Source organism: Leishmania martiniquensis, chromosome 30 (genome assembly GCF_017916325.1).
Source record: "Leishmania martiniquensis isolate LSCM1 chromosome 30, whole genome shotgun sequence".
Lineage (NCBI taxonomy): Eukaryota > Euglenozoa > Kinetoplastea > Trypanosomatida > Trypanosomatidae > Leishmania > Leishmania martiniquensis.
In genome coordinates, this window is record NC_090165.1 from 1,001,849 (window position 1) to 1,024,454 (window position 22,606).

The 22,606-nt window shown below is 59.1% G+C and overlaps 7 protein-coding genes across 7 annotated transcripts; all 7 read right to left on the bottom strand.

Annotated features, from left to right (window-relative positions):
- Positions 1–2,222: 2,222 nt before the first annotated feature.
- LSCM1_03891 (uncharacterized protein) lies at positions 2,223–5,075 on the bottom strand (the record flags this gene model as incomplete). The annotated part of the gene is made up of 1 exon (XM_067321424.1): positions 2,223–5,075. One exon carries the CDS (start codon positions 5,073–5,075, stop codon positions 2,223–2,225), a length of 2,853 nt encoding a protein of 950 aa, XP_067176792.1.
- A 1,566-nt stretch (positions 5,076–6,641) lies between these two features.
- On the bottom strand, positions 6,642–7,850 carry LSCM1_03892 (uncharacterized protein; the record flags this gene model as incomplete). Its single annotated transcript, XM_067321425.1, has 1 exon — positions 6,642–7,850. One exon carries the CDS (start codon positions 7,848–7,850, stop codon positions 6,642–6,644), a length of 1,209 nt encoding a protein of 402 aa, XP_067176793.1.
- A 746-nt stretch (positions 7,851–8,596) lies between these two features.
- LSCM1_03893 (uncharacterized protein) lies at positions 8,597–9,292 on the bottom strand (the record flags this gene model as incomplete). The annotated part of the gene is made up of 1 exon (XM_067321426.1): positions 8,597–9,292. One exon carries the CDS (start codon positions 9,290–9,292, stop codon positions 8,597–8,599), a length of 696 nt encoding a protein of 231 aa, XP_067176794.1.
- Positions 9,293–12,948: 3,656 nt separating this feature from the next.
- Positions 12,949–13,278, bottom strand: LSCM1_03895 (uncharacterized protein; the record flags this gene model as incomplete). The annotated part of the gene is made up of 1 exon (XM_067321427.1): positions 12,949–13,278. One exon carries the CDS (start codon positions 13,276–13,278, stop codon positions 12,949–12,951), a length of 330 nt encoding a protein of 109 aa, XP_067176795.1.
- Positions 13,279–14,048: 770 nt separating this feature from the next.
- LSCM1_03896 (uncharacterized protein) lies at positions 14,049–14,855 on the bottom strand (the record flags this gene model as incomplete). The annotated part of the gene is made up of 1 exon (XM_067321428.1): positions 14,049–14,855. One exon carries the CDS (start codon positions 14,853–14,855, stop codon positions 14,049–14,051), a length of 807 nt encoding a protein of 268 aa, XP_067176796.1.
- A 3,832-nt stretch (positions 14,856–18,687) lies between these two features.
- Positions 18,688–19,257, bottom strand: LSCM1_03898 (uncharacterized protein; the record flags this gene model as incomplete). Its single annotated transcript, XM_067321429.1, has 1 exon — positions 18,688–19,257. One exon carries the CDS (start codon positions 19,255–19,257, stop codon positions 18,688–18,690), a length of 570 nt encoding a protein of 189 aa, XP_067176797.1.
- Positions 19,258–20,891: 1,634 nt separating this feature from the next.
- Positions 20,892–21,716, bottom strand: LSCM1_03899 (uncharacterized protein; the record flags this gene model as incomplete). The annotated part of the gene is made up of 1 exon (XM_067321430.1): positions 20,892–21,716. One exon carries the CDS (start codon positions 21,714–21,716, stop codon positions 20,892–20,894), a length of 825 nt encoding a protein of 274 aa, XP_067176798.1.
- Positions 21,717–22,606: the final 890 nt, after the last annotated feature.

The window sequence follows — 22,606 nt, forward strand, 5'->3', positions numbered from 1 at the left end:
ATGAGTGCGGCTTGAGCGACGAGAGGGATGCCAGGAGGGGAGTGCACGCAACCCAAGGGGGGCCGCAGCGTGACCGCAAAGCACTGCGCAATAAGAGTGAGTGCAGCAGCGTGTCGAATGGTAGGGGGAGTGGGAAAGGGTTTCTACATGGAGACGAGAAGTGAGCGAGGCTCCAGATGAAGCCCTCGCGAACGAGAGATCTGTACAAGTATCCAGTCACACTGAATGCGTAGAGCGGAGGCGGCGGCAGTCAAAGCAGCGGCACCGAACAACACAACAGACACACGCCGAGACACAGGAGTCAAGTATCGCTGCCGTCTTCGCGACCAGGTGAAAGCGTCAGACGTAAGCAAAGGTCCCCACCGGAGCTGTTACGATAAGTGTTTGGCATGCATCAGGGGAGCTTACGGAAAAGGAAAAAGAGGGAGGAGGGCCGAGGAGTGAAGATATGGCATGCGCCGACATGCGAGACACACTCGAAAAAAAAACCGGGTAATGCATGCAGCCCAGGTGAAGCACAGAGGCCCCATCCGCGATGAGGCCCGCCTTGGCAGTGGTGGCGGTGCGCAGACCCTAACGGAGGCGTGATCCAGCACCCTCCACCCTCCGGCCGTATCAAAGGCAGCATCTCCACGGAAGCTGCACGTACGCCATATTCCGCTCGCGCGTCTTCACAATTGTTTGTCGCAGTTAAATATTCGATCAGACTCACCCATATCTGCTCGTTCGCGCCCTTTTCTGGCCGCCTCATCCTCTCTTTTGGCCCTGAAAAAGAGCCGATACGCGTGCTGTGGGGAGCGGAGTGTGTAGAGGGACTGCTTTTCCTCTGCCACCATCCCTGCCCCGCCTCCTCCGACCTGTCCCTTCGCGAGGAAAGAGCACCGGTGAGGGGCATGGGCCCGCCAGTCCACCGAAGAGCTATCGAGGAAGCATAGAGGATAGGAAGAGCCGCCTGCGAACACAGCGAGGCACACACACAAAATACACGCATGGGAAAAAGTGGGAAGAAAAACGAGGGAGGGGAGACACTCCACTCGGCGTGCACACCTTCTGCCGCACCGCACACAAGTTCGCTCGACCCCCAGCCTATGTGCCAGCAGGCCCCATCGCCCCGTGCACAGAAGCAGCCGTGCACACACGCGTCTTGCAGCAGCGCACCGACTCGGCCATCGGAGGCACGGCCCTCACCTCATACCCTACGCACCTCCCGCCCCACAGGTCGCCTCACAGTCGCTCCCCGTTGCCCTGGTTGCCACCGACGCGTATCCCCTCCCTCCTCGCGATGACTCAGGCTCCCTCTACACACACACACGCACGCAGGCAGTGCAAGGGCCGAGCGGGATACGCTCGAGTCATGCCGACGCGTTGCTCATCGCATGGACGGCACAAGCCTCTTCACAGCCGCCGGTCGCTCCGACGCAACGCCATCCAGCGCCTGGCCCCCGACATCGGTAGCGACACATCGCTCTGGCCCCCCTTCGGGCTAGGTGCTGGAACCCTCTGTCGTGGCCACGAGAGGCGGCTCAGCATTCCGAAAGGCAAGGGTGGGAGTGAGGGGAGGGGGGGCTGCCTGGCTTCCCCAGACAGAGAGTGGGGTACTGAGCCCCCCTGAGATGCCACGCACACGGAGACATGCCCCCACACCCTGCCACCGCGAATGGCAAAAAGAACATGCAAAAAAAAGCCAAAAACATCAAGCTCTTAGTCAAAGCAAAACGGTAGATGGAGAGGGCGGGCGCTCGAGCCTGGAAGGACGGGAAGGAAATAGCCGTGGACTGAACAGAGCGCGGAAAGAGGTGAAGAAGGTGAGGCATCAAGGGAGTAGGAGAGGGTGAAGTCGCTCCCCGTTGCCCCATCGCCCCCTTCCCCCGTTCCTTTCCCACGCAGAAAAGAGGTCTGCAGGGATGCTCAGCACATTCGCATGCATTCTCGCGCCCTTCTCTCGGCACTCCGGCATTCCAGCAGAGGAAGTACAACCACAGCCAAGGTAGCGTCGCCGGAATTCAAACAAGCGGACATCTCTGGGCAAACGTCAGCGGATCACAGCGCTGATAAAGAACCCGAAGAGGAAACTAAAGAGCAACCAAAGAGGGAGGAGCGGCACAAGGATTCCACTTGTGCCGCTCCCCCATCCTGCCAGCCTCACCTTATGCCCCCCTTTAGCGCGCGAGCCGTTCCATGATGCATATGCGGGGGGAGGAGAGGGTACGAGAGGAAACGCTTCAACGGCTCACTCCAGCCACGCTGTTCTCGTAAACCATCAAGAAGAAGTTGTTCATTGAAGCGATGGCGGCTTTACCCTCCGGCACCAGCTCCACGCGCGCCAGCAGTTCCGCCGCCGCCGCCCGCGCCTCGGCTGAGGGGCTTGTCAGCTGCATGCCCACTGCGTTTAGTCCGCCGACTGCCAGCGGCATGCGTCGAAGAAAGAGCTTCACGTCGTACGCGGTGTTCAGCAGAGCCAGTAGCGCCTGCAGCGTTCGGTGCACCGGCGTTTCACTGCCCGCACAGTGGCGCAGCGCCACACAGTGTAGCAGCAATGCCGGAGTCTCGTTGCGGTGCAAAATGTGGCTGCGGACGTTGTCCATCGTAGACGTCAGCATCATCTCCGACCGCAGCGCCACAATGGAGCGGTGCGCGAAGGTCGAGTAGAGAGCATTGGGCACTGGCGTATTGCCCCCGGCAGCGTGGCCGACGAGGACCATTGTGTAGAGAAAGTCCTCGACTATCAGTCGCAGACGGCGGTTCCGCTCCCCGGCTCCGATGCGCAGTGCGCGAAGGTGATAGATGGTGCTCATCAGCTCCTTGTACAGCTTCTGAAGTGGGACAGGAAAGCTGCGCAGCGTCTCGGCGTCGCTTCCGCCGCCGACACCAACGGCGTTCGCCAGGCCAGCCGTCGCCGCTGACCAGTTGCCACCGACAGAGGATGCAAGGCCTGTCCCTCTCCGCTGCAGGCGCTCTGCCGCCGTGACGACAGATTTGTTGTCCAGGTCGCACAGCAGATCCCAGCCCCATGGTTGAACGTTGTCGAAGATGGGGTTGAGGGTCCCCACGATGTAGCCTGGAACCTGCATGAAGTAATCAACGCTGCTTACCGAGACGTACGGGAAGACCTTTTGCGCCATAAAGTTCGGGTCGAGTAGGTTGCCGATAATCCCGAGAGAGAGGGCCGCTTCGCAGACGTCGGCTGCCTCGCCTTTGCGCGAAAGGATGAGGATCTTCTTCTCGGTGAGAACGCCGAGCAGCAGCTGCAGCGACGACGGGCCGAGGGCCTCGATCAGGCACTCGAGGCTGTACCGTGTGAATACGATGTCGTTCGGCTCCGGTGAAAGCGGGATTTTCGCTTTGATAGTGTCCCCAAAGGGGGCGTCGCTGTAGTAGACATACGCCTGCTGCCCACTCCCGACGGTGCAGAGCTTGCTGATCTCCGCCGTGAGCTGGTCCACCTTTGCCCGCCCTGAGGCCACTGCTCCCGCTGCGTTGTTCACTGCGTCGTAGCAACGCTTCAGGATGCGGTGCAGCTCTCGCAACGCGCTTTCGTCGGTGCCGTTGACGTCGCAGCAGTACTGGGCGGCAGCAACGAGGACAGGAAAGAACGGCTCGAGCCACACCAACGACGGGCCCAGTACAGCGACGCTCTTTGTGATGCCGCCGCGGCGGGCGGTGCTGTCGAGCTTCGAGACAACAGCGCATAGGCCAAACAGTACCGCTCCAGGCCCTTCCGTTGAAGCGCCCTCGTCACCCTTCTGGGTGGCCTCAGTCACGATGGCGGGACGGGGCCGAGCATTCACAGGATGCCCTCTGACAGCCGAGTCCGCGTCGCCGTCCCCGCCGCTGCTTGCCGGATTGATTCCCGGCAGCATCAAGTGACCGGACGGCTCCGCAGCGTTCGGCGTAATGGGGGTGTCAGCGCCACCCCCGCCACCGGCTACGCGCAAGCTGGGGGAGCTGGGTTTGGCACCGTCGCCCAATGCAGCCCGGCAGCCGCCATATACATCCTCCTTGTAAGGGCCTCCGGCAGCATTGGCCGCGAAGTCGAAGGTGGCGGTGACGCTTGAGCTCAGCGGGGCCCTCGAAGGTGTGGAATCCACCGTGCCGAGCGAGCCCTCATTCGCTAACGGCGTGCGGATGCGCTCGTACGCTGCCGCAGCAGAGGCGTTGCCGCTTGTGTCGGTTCGCGACGCACCAGGGGCAGCGGTGTCGGTCGTTTTTTCGCGCTGTAGCCGAGTTGTCAGCCTCTTCAGCAATCGCTCAAAGTGCGCCACCTTCATGAGGTAGCCCTCCTGCCGCACCGCGGCAGCACTCGTGTAGTCAACGACGACGAAGGCGTAGTCTCCGCTGCTGTTACCACCACTAGTGCTGCCGCCGCCGCCGCCGCTCGCGCTGGTAGGGACGCTACCAAGGCTAGCACCACTTCGTCCACCCGCGCCACCTGTCCCTATTGCCGCAGGATCCGGCATGCAGGTGTCCGCGCCAGCTGCAAACGATGCCGAGTGACTTGTAACAAGTCCCCCATCGTTTTTCACCATCGCTTCGAGCTGCTTCGAGAAGCGCACGACCTCAGTCGGCATGCTCGACAGAGACGATATGTTTTCCATGGGAACAAGACACGGGGCCTCGATCTCCGCGTCCTTGTAGCGCAACGACATCTCCTCCGTCGCCGCATTGATGAGGAGAACTTCATGCACGTACAGCGCAGTGTCCACAGCAGGGCTACGCTCCCAGACGACCTGAGTGTTGCTGCAACCAGCACTCGTCGCCGCCCGAGCAAAGCGGTAGACGGGAAAGCGCAGGTACGAAGGGAGCTGCGGTCGATTCACAACGAACACCGTTCGCGTCACACTGACTTTCTCCGCTCCGTCGGGAAGCATGACGTTTGCGAAGTACTCCGTGTGCCCAGCTATCCCGGGTGGAGCGACAGATTCGATAGAGGAGGAAGATGGGGCCCTCGACGGAGGTGCTGGTGGCCGTGGATAGCAGGCGCGCAGGCATGCCCCCGTATCGATGTCGAACTCTGCCACGATCAGGCTCGTCGCCAAAGGGGTGGCCGCGACAGCCGCCGCGTACGACTTCCGCATTGCGATTCAAGAATGCAACGTGAAATGATAGGAATGCCTTGGGGCCGATGGCGACGCGCAAGCACCGACACAAAGAGACCACGCACAGAGTCAATGCCGTCACTTTCAGCCTCACCCGCCACTGCTGCACTCAAGCGAGCGTTTCAGCACGGGAGCAAAAACGCGCGTTCATTCCATACCGTTGTCAGCGATTTGGTGCCGTCGGCCAACGAAAGGAAGAGGGATACATCCACAGCAGCAAAGCATTTGTGTGTTCCGCGGGACCGATGAGAGAGGTGCAGAGAGCCCATAGTGATGAGGTGGACACGAAGGCGCTGATACGCACACGGACAAGCCGCAGGCGCCACCAGGGGGGAAAGCGTCATTCGGTCTTTGGTCCACGAAAAAAAAGTCCCGAAGAAGCGATGAGAGGGGCATGACAAGCGCAACACATCGCAGTGTTTCTGCCTCGGCCCCCGCCTTCTCTTCCTTCCTGCCCCCCCGCCTCTGCAACTCCGCCACCCCGAGCGGCAAATCCTAGAAGTGGAGAGGTGACCAGAACGAGCGCAGCACCAAGGGCGGACGCTCAGTAGTCGAGCTCCTGCTACAAACCACGCAGAGACTGGCGAGACAACCCGTCGCCAGGGGGCGGCATCGGCTCCGTCTTCTTTGATGAGCACAGCGTTGATCAGTCCCTTTACCTTTTCGGGCGTTTCCCTTTCTTGTGTGTTTGGCTTTTACTTTTCCTGTTTCGTTACGGCTGCCCTTCGTGAGAACGAAGACGAAAAAAAAGAGTGAGAAAGGCACTTGAAAGTACACACATGCGAAGAGCGAACAGAGACTACGACGACAAAAAAAGACCTCTGCCAATAACAAACAGCGGTCAGACCGGCAGAAAACGTACGACTGTAATGCTGATCATTTCGGAAGTCCAAGGGAGTAGAGATGGGGAGGGAAGGGGGGCCTGTCCTTTTGTAACTCTGTGTGTGTGTGTTTGTTTGGATGAGCTTGTGCGGGTGTGCTGTGCGTGAGCACGGGTCATTTAATTAGGTCCAACGCAGCATGGAATGCAGACGCGAGCATCGCCAACAAAACTAGAGCCACACGCACCATCACCGCCGCTGACGAAGGCCGGTACCGAGGGAAGGGAAAGGGGGTCGTGAAAAAAGTTAACACGAAAACAAAAAAAAATGACAACACGCGAAAACAGAGGAAGTCACGCATAGAGAGCGCATGTGTGCGAGAGGGCAAGAGGTGGCAGGCGGAACAGCAGCATTCTTTGCCGCCACTGCGTGCGCTCGCGGGGTACAGCGAGGGAGAAGGGGGTGCGGGTATGCGAGCAAGAACAAGGAAAAAAAGAAGCAGACACACAACAGCACGCAAAAGTGCCACGAAAATACCGCACACACACACACACACTCACACGCACAAGCACGAGGAAAAAAGCGGCAAAGAGTAACGAGCGAGTGGCGATGACATGTAAGAGTCACCTGTCGAGGAGTACGGAAAGCAGGGCGCACCCATCTGCATGTCAACCCTGAAAGCTCGTCTCCCGTCTTGTCGTCCTTTTCTTTCTTCGCTTCATCCTCAAGCGCTGCTGTTTGGGTTTGTGAACATGAGGTTCTGGAACTTCATCATGAGGCTCATAACATCCGGGTCGCCCAGATACTTCTGGAAGGCCCCGTAGCCGTTGGCTTGCACATCCGCCATGATACCAGCCAGCTTCGGGTTCTTGCGCACTTCCTCCTCCTGCAGCCGCTCAATAGCGGCACGGTTCACCTTGCCGAACGGCGTCACAACGTTGCCATCCTCGTCCACGTTGCGCATGCCCATGTCGGCGCCAAGGCGGTTCAGCTCCGAGGGATCTATGCCGCCCTGGCTGAACTTGCCCGCCATGTTCGCAACCAAGTTGCTAAACTCGGGGTTCTGCATCATGCGCTGCGCCGTCTCGATGAACTGCGGGTTGTTCATCATGCTCACAAACTGGCTCATGTCCGGCATCCCACCCATGCCTGGAAAGCCGCCCATGCCGCCTCCCGTGGTGAGCCCAGTCGCCTTTGCCTTCTCCTCGGCGCGCTTAAGGTCCTCTTTGTGGGTCGCGTTCTCGGGGTCTAGTTCGCAGGCCTTGGCAAAGGCGTCCACAGCGCGGCTGTAATTCTCTTGGTAAAAGAGCGCCGTTCCCAGACGGGAGTACGACTTGGAGTACTCAGGGTTGATGATGATAGCCCGCTCGCAGTCGATGATGGCGTTGTTATAATCCTTGAGGTGCGTGTGAGCCGCAGCGCGGTTCGCGAAGAAGACTGCGTTGTTTGACTCCAGCTCAATCGCCTTGGTATAGTACGCGATTGCCTCCTTGTACTTGGCTTGGCTCATCAGCTCATTGCCCTTGTTCTTGATCTGCTCGGCGGTGAGGCCCTCATAAGGATTGTTGCGCTGGTTGAACTTGTCGCGCGCCTTCTCCAGCCGCTGGGCGTATTCGTCGGAGCCCTTCTCGACCCCTTTGAAATAGCCCTTCTTCTCCAACAACTGCACAAAGGACACAAACTTTTCGTCCTGCTCGGCTCCGCTGCGGCGCTCGTGCTCGCGCAGCGCCGTCTTGAAGGCCTCCAGCACGTCGACTCCCGTGTCATAGAGACCGCCGCTGCCGGCCGGGTCGACGCCGAACTCCTCGCCGAGCATCTGCGCTACCGCCTCGGCGCGCTCAGTGTTCTCGACCTGTGACCGGCGCATCATCTGGATGAAGGAGAAGATGAGCTTCCTGTGGTCATCCGTGATGTGCTGATCTCTTTCCTCCATTGTGGAAGTGAAAAAAACTGGAAAAGGGGGTGGACAGGAGTGAAGGGCTGATGAGGCCAAAAGGGAAAGAGAGCTGGGCCACCTGCTACAGCCAATGCGTCGGTTCGAATAATGGAGAGCGAAAGCAAAGTACGTGCGGTACGCACAGGGCTACTTGAGGGCTATGCTTTGGGCAAGCGCGCAAGATAGATGGCAGTGGATGCGTTTTTCGGCATTTCAGGGCGGGAAAGAAGGGAAGAGATGGGAGGAGAAGCGCACGCACTCTCCATGTCAGGAGCAGGCGACTGCCGCTGCGTTTGGCATGCACGGGCGAGGGGCACGGCAAGGCCGGTTTCACCACACAGGATCAAGGCGCGCCTCCAACTAAGCAGCAGCGCACGCACAGCCCACATGCGAACGGTCGATGCTCCGCATCATTCAAGGCGCTCTTGCCTCAGCTGCAGCCATGCGAACGATAGGAGTGGGGCACTGTGCATGAGCAGCCGTTCGTCGCGCGCGCTCGTCTGGGATGCAGCGGGCCTATCACAAACGCGAAAGAAAAGAGATGACGGGGGCATCGTTACTCGGGCATAGCGCCGCACGATAGAAGCAAACGCGCGCGCGTTCATCTGTAGCGCCCAGATTCGGGCTCACTCAGTGACGAAAAGTGACCAACAGCATCCCTTGCCCATTAGAGGAAAGAGTGCAGCACACACCACAAAGCTGATTGCAAGGCGAGGAGGGGGTAGAGCGTCCGCCCTATCACTTTACACAGCGGTGGAGGCTGCAGTTTTGCGTTGCTCCATGACTCGCTTGGCCACCAGCCGCTTGAATTCTTCAGCGTCCATGCCGTACTTGGCCAGCACCGCGTCCAGCTCCTGCTCATTGGCAGCCTTCATGACCTCAACCTTTGCCACGTCAGCGAGGGTACTGGCCTGCTGATCGAGTACAAAGTTCTTTTGGATTTCCTTCTGGCGAACTAGTAGGTGACGACGGATGCGCTCGCCATAGGTCGAACGGAGCTCTGGGCCTGAGCGCCTCAAGATGAAATTGTCGAAGCCGCCATCTTTCTCGACGGCGAACATGGCTGCCTCCACCATGGGCACCTGCACCCAGTGGTCGAGAGTGTCGCTATAATGAATGCCTGTCTTGACAAAGGGGTACTTGAGCTGGCGGTAGACGTGCTGCACCTGACGCGAGGTACGCACGCGCTCCCGCACACGCTCGTTCATCCAAATAACATCCATCTCCTGAGGCGCCTTTGGCAGAAAGGAGCGTGGGGACACGTCGCTCATGCGGTAGAGAGCATGGCGGTTGACTCGGTTGCACCACGCCGCCCATGGGGGAAGGCCCATAGAGATGTACCGGTTGATGAGACCACGTGGCGGTCCATGCGGCGCCTGCGACGTCTCCGGATTGAGCGCGAAGGTGGAGAAGCGCCATAGCGAAGACTGGCGCAGCATTTTCTAGGCGTGCTTGTGTGTGCGGGTGTGCGTGTGTGTGTGTGTGCCCTTCCTCTCTCTGCTGTGTGTGGCCTTACTCCCTACGTCAACGGCAAGTCGACGGAGCCGCTGTGGTGCGGGACGCAAAGGGGAAGTGGGAGAGCGCTTCAGCAGATGAGAGCACACCACCGAGTGTGATGAGCACACGCAGAGAAAATGAGGCCCAGCGCACCTGCAAGTGAGCAGGCGCGGAAGTCGAGCAGTCAAACGGGGCCCGAAATGGCAGCGAGAGAGGCGAGAGGTGAAGACGATACAGAAGATGAAACGGCATCGAAGGGGGAAGCGAGGAATACGCGAAGTCGCACATGTGCGTCGAGCGCAAACGCGTCTATGCACGCGAAATCACGCGTTGGAACACGAGCGAAGAGGTAGGTGACAAAGGAGGGAGAGAAGGGGGTGGGCGCTGGGCGGCTGCCAAGTCGGTAAGGTTGGTTCGTTTTCTTTTTTCGTTAGGGACAGTGTACGCTGATGGGACGCCAAGCACACACAATAGTAGCCGCCCTTTGTTTTTTTACGCTTCCGTTTCCTCTTTGTGTGCACCTCTGATATTTTAGGCTCCCCTGCTGCGTAATGTCCACGGCCAGCAGGTTGGAGGCCGAGGTGAATTCTGTCTCCTTGATTTTACTCCCGTCCATTACGACACGAACGTCAGCACGCATAGCCAAAGGCGCGCACGGCGACTGTCCCTTGCAGTGCGCGACTCAAGAACTAACTCGAAAAGATGAATCACCTGGGCACCAGTCGAGTGTCTTTTCCTTGATGAGCGCATTGTGACTGCTCGCTTGCCCATCTCGGGGCCTGAAAAAAAAAACACGCGCATACAAAGACGCTGAGTGGAAGAAGAAGATGAGGAGAAAGAGAGGTCGAAGGCTAGCATAACAGGGAAAAAAAGCTGCGGGAAGCCGAGGCGGGTGCCGGCCATGTCGCTACTTCTTCATCTTGGCGATTGCCTCCTTCTCGGCCTTCTGGAGTTCGCGCTGCTTCTGCTTGAAGGCCATGTCCTCCTCATCCATCTCGCCGCGCTCCTTCTTTGGCTGCTTCAGCGGCTTCTGCTTGCCACCCTGACGAGACGACATGCTTACTTGTCAAAGCGCCACAATGCAAAAGGAAAAGAAGAATGTGGTGTCTGTCTTTGTGCGTGCTCGTGTTCGTGGTGGGGAAAGGGGTGAGGGCTTCGGGATGCACTGAACTAGACCCGTCAAGATAAGAGTGTGAAGTCGTGATGCAGTCGGGATGGCAAAGGTGTGAGAGTAGAGTCAGGCGTTCGTTGTATTCAACGCGTCGCCGCGAGACAATCATACCAGGTGCAGACGCCGACGCCGGTATAAGTCGCTAGGAGTCGGGCGAGCACAACTGTGAAGGGAGGCGAGCTGGAAAAGGGAGTGGTACGGCTGAGCCTCTTACAAGACGAAGTCGTACACGTATGGCAGATGCGCTCTCTGCTACGCATCGCCTCGCACACCTCTCGCAGTCGAGTCGAATGCACAGCACAGTCGGGCCAGGATGAGATGCCGAAACGCACCACCCGCTTCTTCCGAGCATCACCTGATGGCCAAGGCCGACACACGCGGCCGTCGTGACAAAAGCGGCTCCGCCGCATTCGTCCAAGGACTTGCGTACCCCTCCCCCACCGCACACCTGTAGGCGTGGATGACTTTTTTCCCTCCTTTTCCAGAAAACGGAGGCACAAAAGCGGCGGCGGCTGCATTTCCTCACACACTCCGCCCCTCTTCAGTACGGCACGCAGAGATCCACATTGAGTCCGACCGATGCGTTCACCTAACGGATTGAGAGGGAGGCGAAACCACAACACACAACGCCCCGAAAATGCTACACTTCGAAAAAAAAAAACTTGAAACGCCGCGCCGCCGCCGCGAGATCCGACTTGCGAGGCCGCACAAGTCCGTGGAGGGCACGCACTGGACGAAGACAACATCGACAACACACACACGCCCTACCTTGCACACACTCGTTGCATTTCCTTTTGTTTTTCTTCCTCGGCGCGTCCCCCTTCCCCCGCCTCTCCAAAAAAAAGCGCCTGCAACTCGATGCGCACACAGTCACAGCGCACCTCCCCCTGGCTGCACCACGGCGCAACCCCCGCCCTGTAGGTAGAGCCGTCCTGCCGCAGGGTGCGGCCCCCCAGGGCGCATGCGGTGGCGTCTGTTGTGTGGGTCGTGAGGGGTGCTCCAGGTGCATGCCGGACGGCCTCGAGGAGGAGGTTGGACGGCCTCACGTCAGAGCCCTCGCGCACGCTGCGCCCTCCCTGCACCTCATTGCTTCTCCCTCAGTCGCATCAAGCAGCGGCACCCGACAGAAGGGTGCGGGGACTCTCCGCACGCGGGCCTGGCGGACTCCATGGTGTGAGCCGGGGCGTTCTCGTCACGCCTGCAGCATTTCTTCCTCCTCCATCCGCCCGGCCCGATGCAAGAGCCGCCGCGTGCTTCGTGCCCTCTTCGTGTATCACTCTGGCTCTGCGGGACACCGGACGCTGCATTGGGGTAGGATGCGCCATATCAGCTATGCGGGGCGCCGTGTGCGCACAGTGTTCGCATGTTTGCGAAGCCCGCGGCCTGCCTCAGGACGACGCTGCTGCCGGGGGGTGGAGGGGCTTCTCTGCATAGCTGGCTGGCAGCGCCGTGGCGGGAGGGACGCTGCCATGCGCCTGTGGCAGCGGGGGGCAGATCTCACCCTCTGCCAGCAATCCGCACGCCTCCCAGAAGCGTCGGTGTGTCCGGCGAAAGGGGCCCGCGCTGAGCAGCATGCGGAGAGCGAGAGCGAGAGCGCGCGCGTCCGCTGGCTGACTGCATGCCTGCCTCCCCTGCGCCCTCTGGACAGAGGGCGTAGGGCAGCGCCGCGCTGCGGAAGAGTTGCCGCACACATGCCGCTCCGTTTCTCTTCGCCTGCAACGTTAGGCAGCAGGTAGTGACAGCACACAGCGCAGGTGGGGTGCGGATGGGCGCCAAGATTGTCTCACCCTGTCGTCTCAGAGGCTCAGCGGCCCCTGCGGTCCGCGCGACGCCGGAACAACGAAACAGAAGAAGAGATGTGGACGGCAATAAGCGGTGTTTCGCTTTGTTTTCTTGCAAGAACTCCGTCGTGGTGTCCTTTGTTTCGTACACTTCGCCTCCTTACGCTTTCACCGTGCCATGCTTGGCTGTGACCTCGTCTGTCGTGAAGCGCCGAGGGTCGCCGTGCTGCACATGCGCAGCGAATGCGGAAGGGGGCGAGGGAGAAAAGGCAATGCGGCAAAACGGAGAGAGGGAAGAAGCCGAAGAAAAGGCAGCGCTGTCGGACCCCAAAGAGAGAAGACGCAAGCGCGGGAGAGAGCGATAGAGAGGCGTTTGTATACCGTGAATGCACGAGCTCAAAGGAAAAAAATTTCTCAAGAACACGACGCCCTTCATAGCGTTGGGATAAAAATGTCGGTAGCATAGAGAAGCCTACGGCGCGCTGAGAACATCACGCCCATGTCCCCCTACTCGTGTGTCACATGTGCGTCAAAAACCCCGCAGCGGAGCGCCGAAAAAAAGGAAAAAAGGGGAGGAACATAGCAGGCCGGAGTGCTTTCTGTTTGATGCGCCTAATCGTAGCCTGTCCAACTGGCCGTCGGTATTTCAAGCGTGCCCTCCTCTCAGATGAACCCCCCCGCCCTCCTCCAGAATGTTGATGGGATAATTGCTCGTTGGACTGTCCACTCCCGGAAACGGTGCGGTCAGCACGGCCTCCGCATTATGGACGTGGACGGCGGTAATGACAATCGCGAATTCGGTCCCGTTTTCGATAAAGGTACGTGGCTCCGCGACGCCTTTCGCACCAGCGGGAATGGTCATCCGGTGCTCCTCCGAGGTGTTATGCATCAGGTTCGAGTACGTCACCCTCACCGTCACCTCCCCTGCGGTGTGATTGTGGATGACGGTGGAGTAGACTTGGGTTGGGGGCAGCATTTTTCCTATATCAGCTCCACGCAAGGTGCTGTGTTTGTCGCCTCCTTGTGGGGTGATGAGTCTCTCGGGAGCGCGGTGACGCAAGAGGGGAGAGAGGAGGGAACAGCCTTTGAGCGCGAACGGAGGCCCGAGTGAGGGGGTGCACGCCAAGGCCAGCAGAAAAAAAAAGCCGCGTGGGAAACGGAGAGAGGAACACGCGGACGGACAATCACCGATGCCGCCGTGTGACGCAGACGCATCACAAAAGAATATGCGGATGAAGAAGGGGGAAAGGTAGAAAGAGCAGAGATGCGGGGTCGGCAGTGGGGCAAAGTGGGAGGTAGTGCCCCCTGCTAAAGGCGGAAGCGTTTCTTTCCTTCTTTCTTTTCGTTTTGTCCGGCGCTAAAGGACCACACTGGACTCGAAAAGCAGCAGCATAGCGAGCAAACATTGAGTCGGCATTGTTGACGATGGTCGTGTGGCACGCGTGTGCGGGTCTGCGAGAAGCGCTACGGTATGCATCGGACGTGTTCTACCCCCCCCTTCGCACCCGCAAGATAAGCGCCGACGCATGTGCAAGGCCGGTGTACAGGCAGCAAGCAGAGCTCACACCAAGAGGTAGTCCCTGTGCTGCCGTGCCATTCTCATCTCTCATCTCGTTGGCGTTGGTGACGCTGCAACGTTTCCATGCACTCTGACACACATACACACACACACACAAACGCACACACGGACAGGCCACTGTGAACAGAAGCGAGAAGAAAAAAGCGGTGGGCACCCCAAGCAGCTCACTAGGCTCGACTACACTGGAGGAAATATTTCTCCGCCACTCCCCAGTTGCATGCCTTGAAGAAGTTTCGAACATAGCGCTCAATCTCGTCCCCGTTCTCGTCCTCCGCCAAAAGGGGATAGTCGTAGCAGCGTGCGGATGCATGCATATTCAACGCCAGGAGTGGGATCAAGTCGCTGCCGATAGGGCAGGTGCCGTGGTCAAAGCCAAGGACGTCAAACGCTTTACCGGTCCAGATGAGATACACCCATCCGCCGGCATACTGCTGGGAAAGCGCGGTGACCGCGAAGAGCCGTTGCACCTCCTCTACAGCGTCTAGAGTACCATTCTGACTGTACTGCAGCTGCAGCTCGTCCTTGAGTCGCATTGGCACTGTCGTTCCCCACGGGCGCAGAGAGCGATACCAGAAGCAGTAGTTGAAGTGCTCCGACGCGGCGGCGTGGATCACCGCACGGGTCGCATCGAAGGAAGAGTTGCGGATGACAACGTTCAGGTTGTGCCCCTCGAGCTCAGACCCCAAGGTGTGCGCATTCAGTCGATCCACCGCTGCTTTGTGAAATACGTGGTACTGAACGTCGAACTGTTTTCTCGACATGAGCGGCGCGACCCCCTGCCCAACATCGTAGTCGATGCGGGGGAGATAAAAGAAGCCCTTCGTCTCTCGCTCTGCATCCGCCGCTGCGGCCGCCATCTCTGTCGTTCGAAAGGCGCATGTGGCACCGTACGGTGTGGCGACGGAGAGGTTTACGTTGGCCGATGCCCCTTTGGGCACGTACTCGAAAAAGCGCCGCACAAGGGAGACCCGCATGATGCCACTTGTGCAGGTGTGGGCGTGTGTGTATGTGCATGCCAGCATCCGAAGCAAAGGTGGGAGGAGAGCGAGAAGACTAACAATTAGCGATGTACACAACAGCGCTGAGGCATCTGCAGAGAAGACTCAGACGGTACAGGCAGGAAAGCGGGCGGGCTGCAGCGCGTTGACATGAAGCGGAGAAGAGTAGCACACCGGAAGCGGCCCGCTAGCAATCCCATCCCTCCCCCCCACACACACACGCCGCTCCCGCCTCTCTCACGCGCGCCCAACGGCAGACGAATGGGTAGTGGCTCTACTGAAGGAGGTGCACATATGGGAGGAATAGCAGACACATGCCGACTACCCAAGCCGCAAAGGAAGGGCGCGCATCGCACACACACACTCGGCCTCGCTTTGCTTTCCTCGCATTCTCCTGTTGCCGCTGCTGCCTTGATGGCACGTGATTCTACGCGGTGCACGCAGAGTGAAAGAGCAGCAGTGCTTTTCTGATGCGCCTTTGTACGGCAGAGGATGAACACGAGCTGCAGGGTGTTTGGAGGATAGGAAATCTTCATGGACTGCTCCTATTCGTCTCCTGTCCACCACAGAACCCGCTTCAGAGAAGCGTCACTATCCCCATCCGACTGGCGCTGCTGGAGTCACACCAATGGCATCACTGTGTCAAAACGGGTTGAGACCCATTGAAAGAAATGCGGCAAAAAAGGGGGAGAGAAGAACGAATACAGCGTAACTGAAGAGCGGCATGGCGATTGAGGAACACAGAAAGAGAGACAGCAGATAAATATCGGTCTTGCGGCTGCGAGAGAGAAAGAAAGAGAGAGGGGTGAAAAAAGGAGGAGGCATAGACCACAAGCCAAAGGGAGAATGAAAACAAACAATAAAGTCCTCCGCGCACGAGCACACACACACATATCCTCAGCGCTCGGCCGTCTAACAGCACCTCTTCTCCTGCCCGTTTGTGGCAACCTCCTCTACGGTATGCCCCTTCCCCCTCTCCTCTCCCCTCTTCTTTTCTTTCCCTACCAAACGAAGGGCGCGCTGCCACTTCCGTTGCAATGAGAGGAGAAATGAAAGAAAAAAGGGATAAGGGCTGTGGAGCGGTTGGCCGTCGAGCCGCGGTGGGGGGGGGGCAACGCATAGAGAAGCGCGCGCTCGGTGCAGTGTGGGGAAGCAGAACAAACGAAAAGAAAACGATGGCCACCCGCTAACATGAGTAGCCGCACCGGCGCGCGCGAAGCGCGACTTGTGTATCGGCGGGCGAAATAATAAAAAAACAGCGCTTCATGATCTTGATATAGCACAGCCTTAGCGCTGTGCGCCTTCCTACCTGGCATCCCTCGAGAACCGTTCGGCAGCAGCAGTGGTGGGATGCGTAGACAACACATGACCATACACCGGCAAATGCCGAGATGGCGGCGGCGGCACCGCGCACACGAAGGCACCCTTCCGTGGGGGACGGGTGTCGAGTGTGCAGTCGACGTACTGCGGGTGAGCGGTCTGCCGAATTGAACGGCGCGGCTGGAGGTGCCCCCGTGAGAGGAGGCGGAGAAGGAGAGACTCACCTTTCTTTCCAAGGTCGCTCCGTCTTAGCTGCCGCCTTCGCTTGCGCTGCGCTCCAGCACGTTGGGGTCGGCTGCGCTGAAAACGCGCAACCCCCTGCAGATCGCGAGGGCGCACCCCCGAGAAAGCTGTCGGACAGCGGAGCAGCCACTGAACAACGAAGGCTCATAAAACGCGCATCCGCAGCGGCACCAGAGTCAACTGACTTCGGAGCATCTCCCGGCAGGTGTCGTGGGGCAGCGCGCGATTTGCTCGGAGCCACCACAGCGTTACTGGGATGGTGATACAGGCAACGTACGCCAAATGTGCAGCGGCCTGTCTGCAGAAACTGCTTACACACCTTAGAGGTCTTCCCACGCTGCACGAAGCGGCCCAGCTCCGCCAGGGTTGACATGGGTGCGACTGGTAGCTTTGGGGGGCGCGCCGCCTCTTCGTCTGTTGGTAGCACCGGAGAAGGGCTGTGGAAGCGGCCCCCGGCGCGCCGGCCTCGGTCAGCGGGGGCGCCAAAGCGTTCTGCGTCGTTCGACGCTTCGCTGGGAAAGCGAAATGTCGAACAGTCTGGGTGGAACTGAATCGAGCACTGCTCATCCTCGATGAGCGTGCCCAACTCTCCGAGCGCCGCAGCCACAACGCGCTCCATCGAGCCTGCGGTGCTGTGTGATCTGCACAACGATACGCTAGGGACGGAGAAGGCACCCGAGCGCATACTGCCCCTCTTTCCCCAGCTGTCCACTGTGGGGCGCACCGAAGGCTTCCCCAGCCCCGCGCCCCTTTCGCTGTGGTGCGGCCCTTCCCCGTATACCGAGCCCGGAGGCGAGGGTCGGTGTGAGCGCGCTCGTGCAGAGGCAAGGTTCCTTCGCCTACTATTCTCTCTCGAGTCTGCTTCCCCATGCGCCTCTCCATCTGCTGCGCTCGTTAGCACCGCTATGGTGACTCCTGGGGCGTCCCACCACGCGTCGGTAGCTCCGTCAGTGCGCATCAACACCTCCAAAGCCGAGCTCAGCTCAGTTTTGCATGTGGTGACCGTCCCGCACGTGATCGTGTCACCCAGTGCAGACGTTATGTGGTGAGCAGAGACGCCAGTAAACCCACTGAGTAGCTGGACAGCCTCATTCCACGAGAATGACCCTGAGTGAGGATATGTGTGGTCCAGATACTCTGAGAAGGCGCCGCAGAGCTCGGCGGAAAGGCACGTAGCACCCGTTCGCTCATTCATCAGTGCTGAAAACTCCATCCTGTTGCGCCTGAGTCTGCCTTCGCACTGAGAGAGCGGTGGCGAGGATGGCAGAGAAGAACGGAGCGCGATCAGTGACGAGACCGGTGAGCAAGGAGCAGGAACGTGCGCGATGGCAGAGGCTACGATCTACATGAGTGCGTCGGAGTGCGTGTGTGTCAGTGTGTGTGTCGGGGTAAAGCAGCAACGGTTGCCGAGGAACGGCAACAAGACTCGTACTCCTCGCTCTGTGTTCTCTGCTGTGGGGGCAGAAGACAGTGATAAAGCACGGAAAACGCACCGTAGGCGACGGGTGCTCCTCCTCTCCCTCTCTAGCAGCAGCGGCTTTGGCGAGTTGCGTCTCGGCGCTTTCGTACAGAATGTGTAGGGGAAGGTGGGGAGGGCGTGGACGGCAAATCGAGTCTGAGGAGCGAACGGTAGCAGCGAGTTGGAGAACAGGAGAGTGTCGAAAAAGAGATTGGGAGGGCAGAGAAAGCTTTGCAGCCGTAGAAGGGTTGGGGAGGGGGACCGGAGGGGCAGGGTGCGCGTAATGAGCTCTGTGAGCCGTCAAGTCGGGTTTCCGCCGCCCTCTCAAAGGGAGACAAGACGAAGGACGGTGAGCGAGCAAGAAAAAGCCACCGGCCCATATGCTCGTGAAAGCTTCTGCTTCGCGCGGGTACGTACAAACCCACAAACACGCACACGCATATGATCACAGAGAGACAAAAGGAAACAGGCCGCGCGCAAGAGTGCAGCTCAGTGTCAACGTCGCTGTGCCCTCCCAGAAAAATGCGCGATGGTCGCCTCTTGTGTCCTCCACCGCGTTTTCTAATCTTCTCCTTTTTTGTCTTCCGCAAGAGCCTGAGAGGCAGCGCACGTCTGCCTCTCGGGTGTACGTTCTACAAGAAGGCAAAGAGCAGCAGAGTCAGGGTCTTCAGCGACACAGGTGTAGCACTCCTTCCGGGGCGAGCAGTGCCACACATATGTCGGGCAAGTTAATTGTCTAAGGCTTCTTTGCCTTTCTCTTTTTTCTTTCTTCGCCCTTCTTGGGTCTCACGCCTCGGGTAGCTGCGTATAGGTATACCGGCCGCGGCACGTCACGTACATATACAGAACGAACAGGCAGTAGTACCCGGGAACACACAGCAGAAACGCCCCGAACATCACTCCTACACCGCGCGCTTTTTCTTCGCAATATTGTGCGGTACAGCCGATACCCACTATCATCAGCATTGTCCCCACACCGGACATGAAAAAGCCGTAAAGGAACTGCTTCCACGCGATCCAGTAGAGCCGCTCGACACGCAGGCGCGCCTTTGTCGGGTTAGCCGCGCAGAGCCACTCAAAGACAGCGCGGTACGCGTAATCTCTGGGGGCTCCGTCAGCCGCGCGGTAGAAAGCGTCCTCCTCCTCTTCAGACTCAAGGCTGCGTTTGCTTCGGGCTTTGTTGGCACGCTGCAGCTGCTCACGAAACTCTTCCAGCGTGCACGGGGGCTGCTCGTCGTTGTACTCCTCATGGACGCCGTGCATTGTCCGCCACTCCTCGCTCAAGTCCACCTCTGGGCCCACGAGGAGCGACGGCGCGTTAGCACCGGGTTCTCGATGCTGCTGGCGCTGGCGCATGCCTAAGCGAGAAAGGGCGCGTACTACTTTGGCGCCTAGACGGGGCGCGTCTCACCTGCGGAGAGGCAGTCAAGCAAAGGCAACAGCGGTGATAAATGAAGAGAGAAAGTGCACCTCAACCAAACGAAAACGAAGGAGCAGGAGATGCAAGAATAGCCGTGTGCTCCTCGTATCCTTCACGGCCTTTTCCCGTGACAAGTGTGTGTGTGTGTTTACCAGCAGTGGGTTTACAGTGGAAGAAAGATGTTACGAAGGGTGAAGGGGCAGCAGAGTCGATATGATGGGAGCAGGTGGAGCCACCAGCACGGGCATCACTTCGAAACAAAAACGCGCTACACCAAAGGCGAGGCTGTGCGGGCAACTACCCATTGCAACCGCCGCCTCCTCCGCACCTTTGCGCCGAGCCATGTGGCATTGAAGAGTTCGGGCGTGGAAAAAATAAGCACCACTGCAGCACCACACATGCAGTGATTTCTCCCCCCTTCCCCGCCCCCTTAGCATCGCGCCCCCTTCTTTTCTTCGATACGTTGCTCACGCATTCGCGCACCAACTTCGGTTGCCGAGTCCGCCAAAGTCGCCATTGATTCCCCTTCGACGAGTGGAGACGGTAACAATGGAGAGAGAGACCCTAACAGAAGATACAACGCTTCTATACACGAAGCAAGTCTCTGCCGCACCGCACACAAGTTCGCTCGACCCCCAGCCTATGTGCCAGCAGGCCCCATCGCCCCGTGCACAGAAGCAGCCGTGCACACACGCGTCTTGCAGCAGCGCACCGACTCGGCCATCGGAGGCACGGCCCCCACCTCATACCCTACGCACCTCCCGCCCCACAGGTCGCCTCACAGTCGCTCCCCGTTGCCCTGGTTGCCACCGACGCGTATCCCCTCCCTCCTCGCGATGACTCAGGCTCCCTCTACACACACACACGCACGCAGGCAGTGCAAGGGCCGAGCGGGATACGCTCGAGTCATGCCGACGCGTTGCTCATCGCATGGACGGCACAAGCCTCTTCACAGCCGCCGGTCGCTCCGACGCAACGCCATCCAGCGCCTGGCCCCCGACATCGGTAGCGACACATCGCTCTGGCCCCCCTTCGGGCTAGGTGCTGGAACCCTCTGTCGTGGCCACGAGAGGCGGCTCAGCATTCCGAAAGGCAAGGGTGGGAGTGAGGGGAGGGGGGCTGCCTGGCTTCCCCAGACAGAGAGTGGGGTACTGAGCCCCCCTGAGATGCCACGCACACGGAGACATGCCCCCCCCGGCCACCGAGGCAATCGCTAAAACACATAAGGAGGGGGAGAAGGCGCAGGAACTGCAATAACGCACGCGGACGAGAAAAGAGAGGACGTAAGGGTAGGGGCCGAACGGGAGCAGGTGTGTCGCGAAGCCACTAAAGTCTGCCCCTCGTCACTGCCTGAGGTGTTGTTCTGAGGCTCAAGCAAAAACGGAGAGGGGAAAAGGTCTGCCCTCCACCGGCAAACGCGTTGGAATACCTTCACCCTTTCCCTCTCCTCCCCGTTGCCGTCTCCCCTCTGGCTCACTGGTTGGGCCCTCCCTACTCCTCACCTACAAGCACACAGGAGCATACGTGAACGCACACCGCTCTACTCACCATCAGCCCTCAGCCGTAGCGATTAGAACAGCTGAGGGAAATCGCGGCGCAGCGCGTCCATGATGTCGTCCGTCGAGGAGCGAGGGTCCTTCGCGCTACCCGCCGCCCGTACCATCGTCTGAGCAAAGCGCAAATCCTTCGCGGACGACAAGCACGCCGACACCGCCGCTAGCATCTCCGGCTGTGATGTGCGATACCCTTGGAACAGAGTTGGGTAGTTCTGTGTAATGAACTGGTCAAACGTGAGTTTTGGGTTCGCGCGTGTGGCGTTCTCGAACTCAGTCTTGATGCGATTTTGCTCATGCCGGGAGTACAAAGAGCGCAGCAGAAGAAAATAGGCGGCTGAGCCGATCGGGAGCTCCCACCAGGGAAGTCCTTGCAGTGTGTAGAATGGTGAGTTCGTGTTCACCAGCGGCATCATCAGCATGAGGAACAAGAGAGCCGTCAGGTAAAACATAAAGTTGAACAATTTTCTGGCCATGTCCGGGTTCACAGGCGGCTGACCCAGAAAGGAAGCGCCCCCGTTGCCCATGCCCCATCCAGGGCCCAGCCCAAAGCCACCACTCATGTTCGCGGCGCCGGTGTCGGCCCCGCCTTGCTGCCCCGCCAGGCCCTGTTGGATCTTCTGCGCGAACTGCCCACGCAAAAGTCGCTCCCGCTCTAGCTCTTCCTTATCTTCCTCCGCGGCGGCGCGCTGCTGGGTGTTAGTGGCGCTGCTACCTTTGTTAGTGATCGCGCGAGTGGTGTAAAATGGTCGTATCGTCACCGCACACGCCGAAACGCTAGAGAGTGTGTTGAGGAACGACGTCGACACCAGCGGCGCCGGCAAGCGGTGTTTCCAAGGCATGGTATCAAATGTGACGCGGCTGTTAGGACCAAAGGAGCTGATCCTCGCACGCCTGACGACGGAACGAAGACAACAAAACAAACGCCAATCAAGGAAAAGAGTGAAAGTTAGAGCGGTGGAACACGCAGCTGCGGCACAGAAGGCAGAGAGACAGCAAGTCACCACGCGATGAGGTGCGTGTACCGACGCAGCAATGCGGGAACACTAAGTGTGTATGTGTGTGCCTCTGTGTAAGTGTGTGTGCAGGAGAGAGGGAGTATTCGATCCAGGTCCGACCTGCACAGGTGCGCGGCTTCAGAAGGCGCAATTTGTGAAACAAGAAGGAAAAGGGGAGATATCAGTGAGGCCCATGTATTCCATCGGCACACGTGCGAGAGCGTAGAGAAGCACAGCATCAGGGCAGCGGGCAGCGGGGGCACAAATGAGAGCGAGAGGAAGTTCTATAGGAGAGAAGAAAGCTGCAGAGGCGAGTATATGATAACCCGCAAGGTGCCGGCATCACGTGCCACCAAGATCGAAGCCCAAAAAGTCAGTGGAGGGGGGGACGGGGAGCGTGACAAACGCAAGCGCTGCCCCATGCAGTGGGAAGCCGACAAAAAAGGGATGGGTCGCGCCGAGGAGTGATGCAGCGTGCGTTCCGTTGCCCCAAATGCGTGTACCGCGGACAGCGCGCCTGAAGCCTCACAACAAAATCGCACTCCCATCCGTCTCACTCGTTATGGGTTACTCGACTCGCTTTGCGCAGGTGTGATGCGTGCGTCCCGACGGTGTCATTTGGATAGGAGGCCATGTTAAAGCAGCACATTCCCACACACACATTCACGCGTACGTTTCCTTCCTCCCTTGGTTCGTGGCATGTAAAGAGCGTCGCCTCCCTGATATAACCTGAG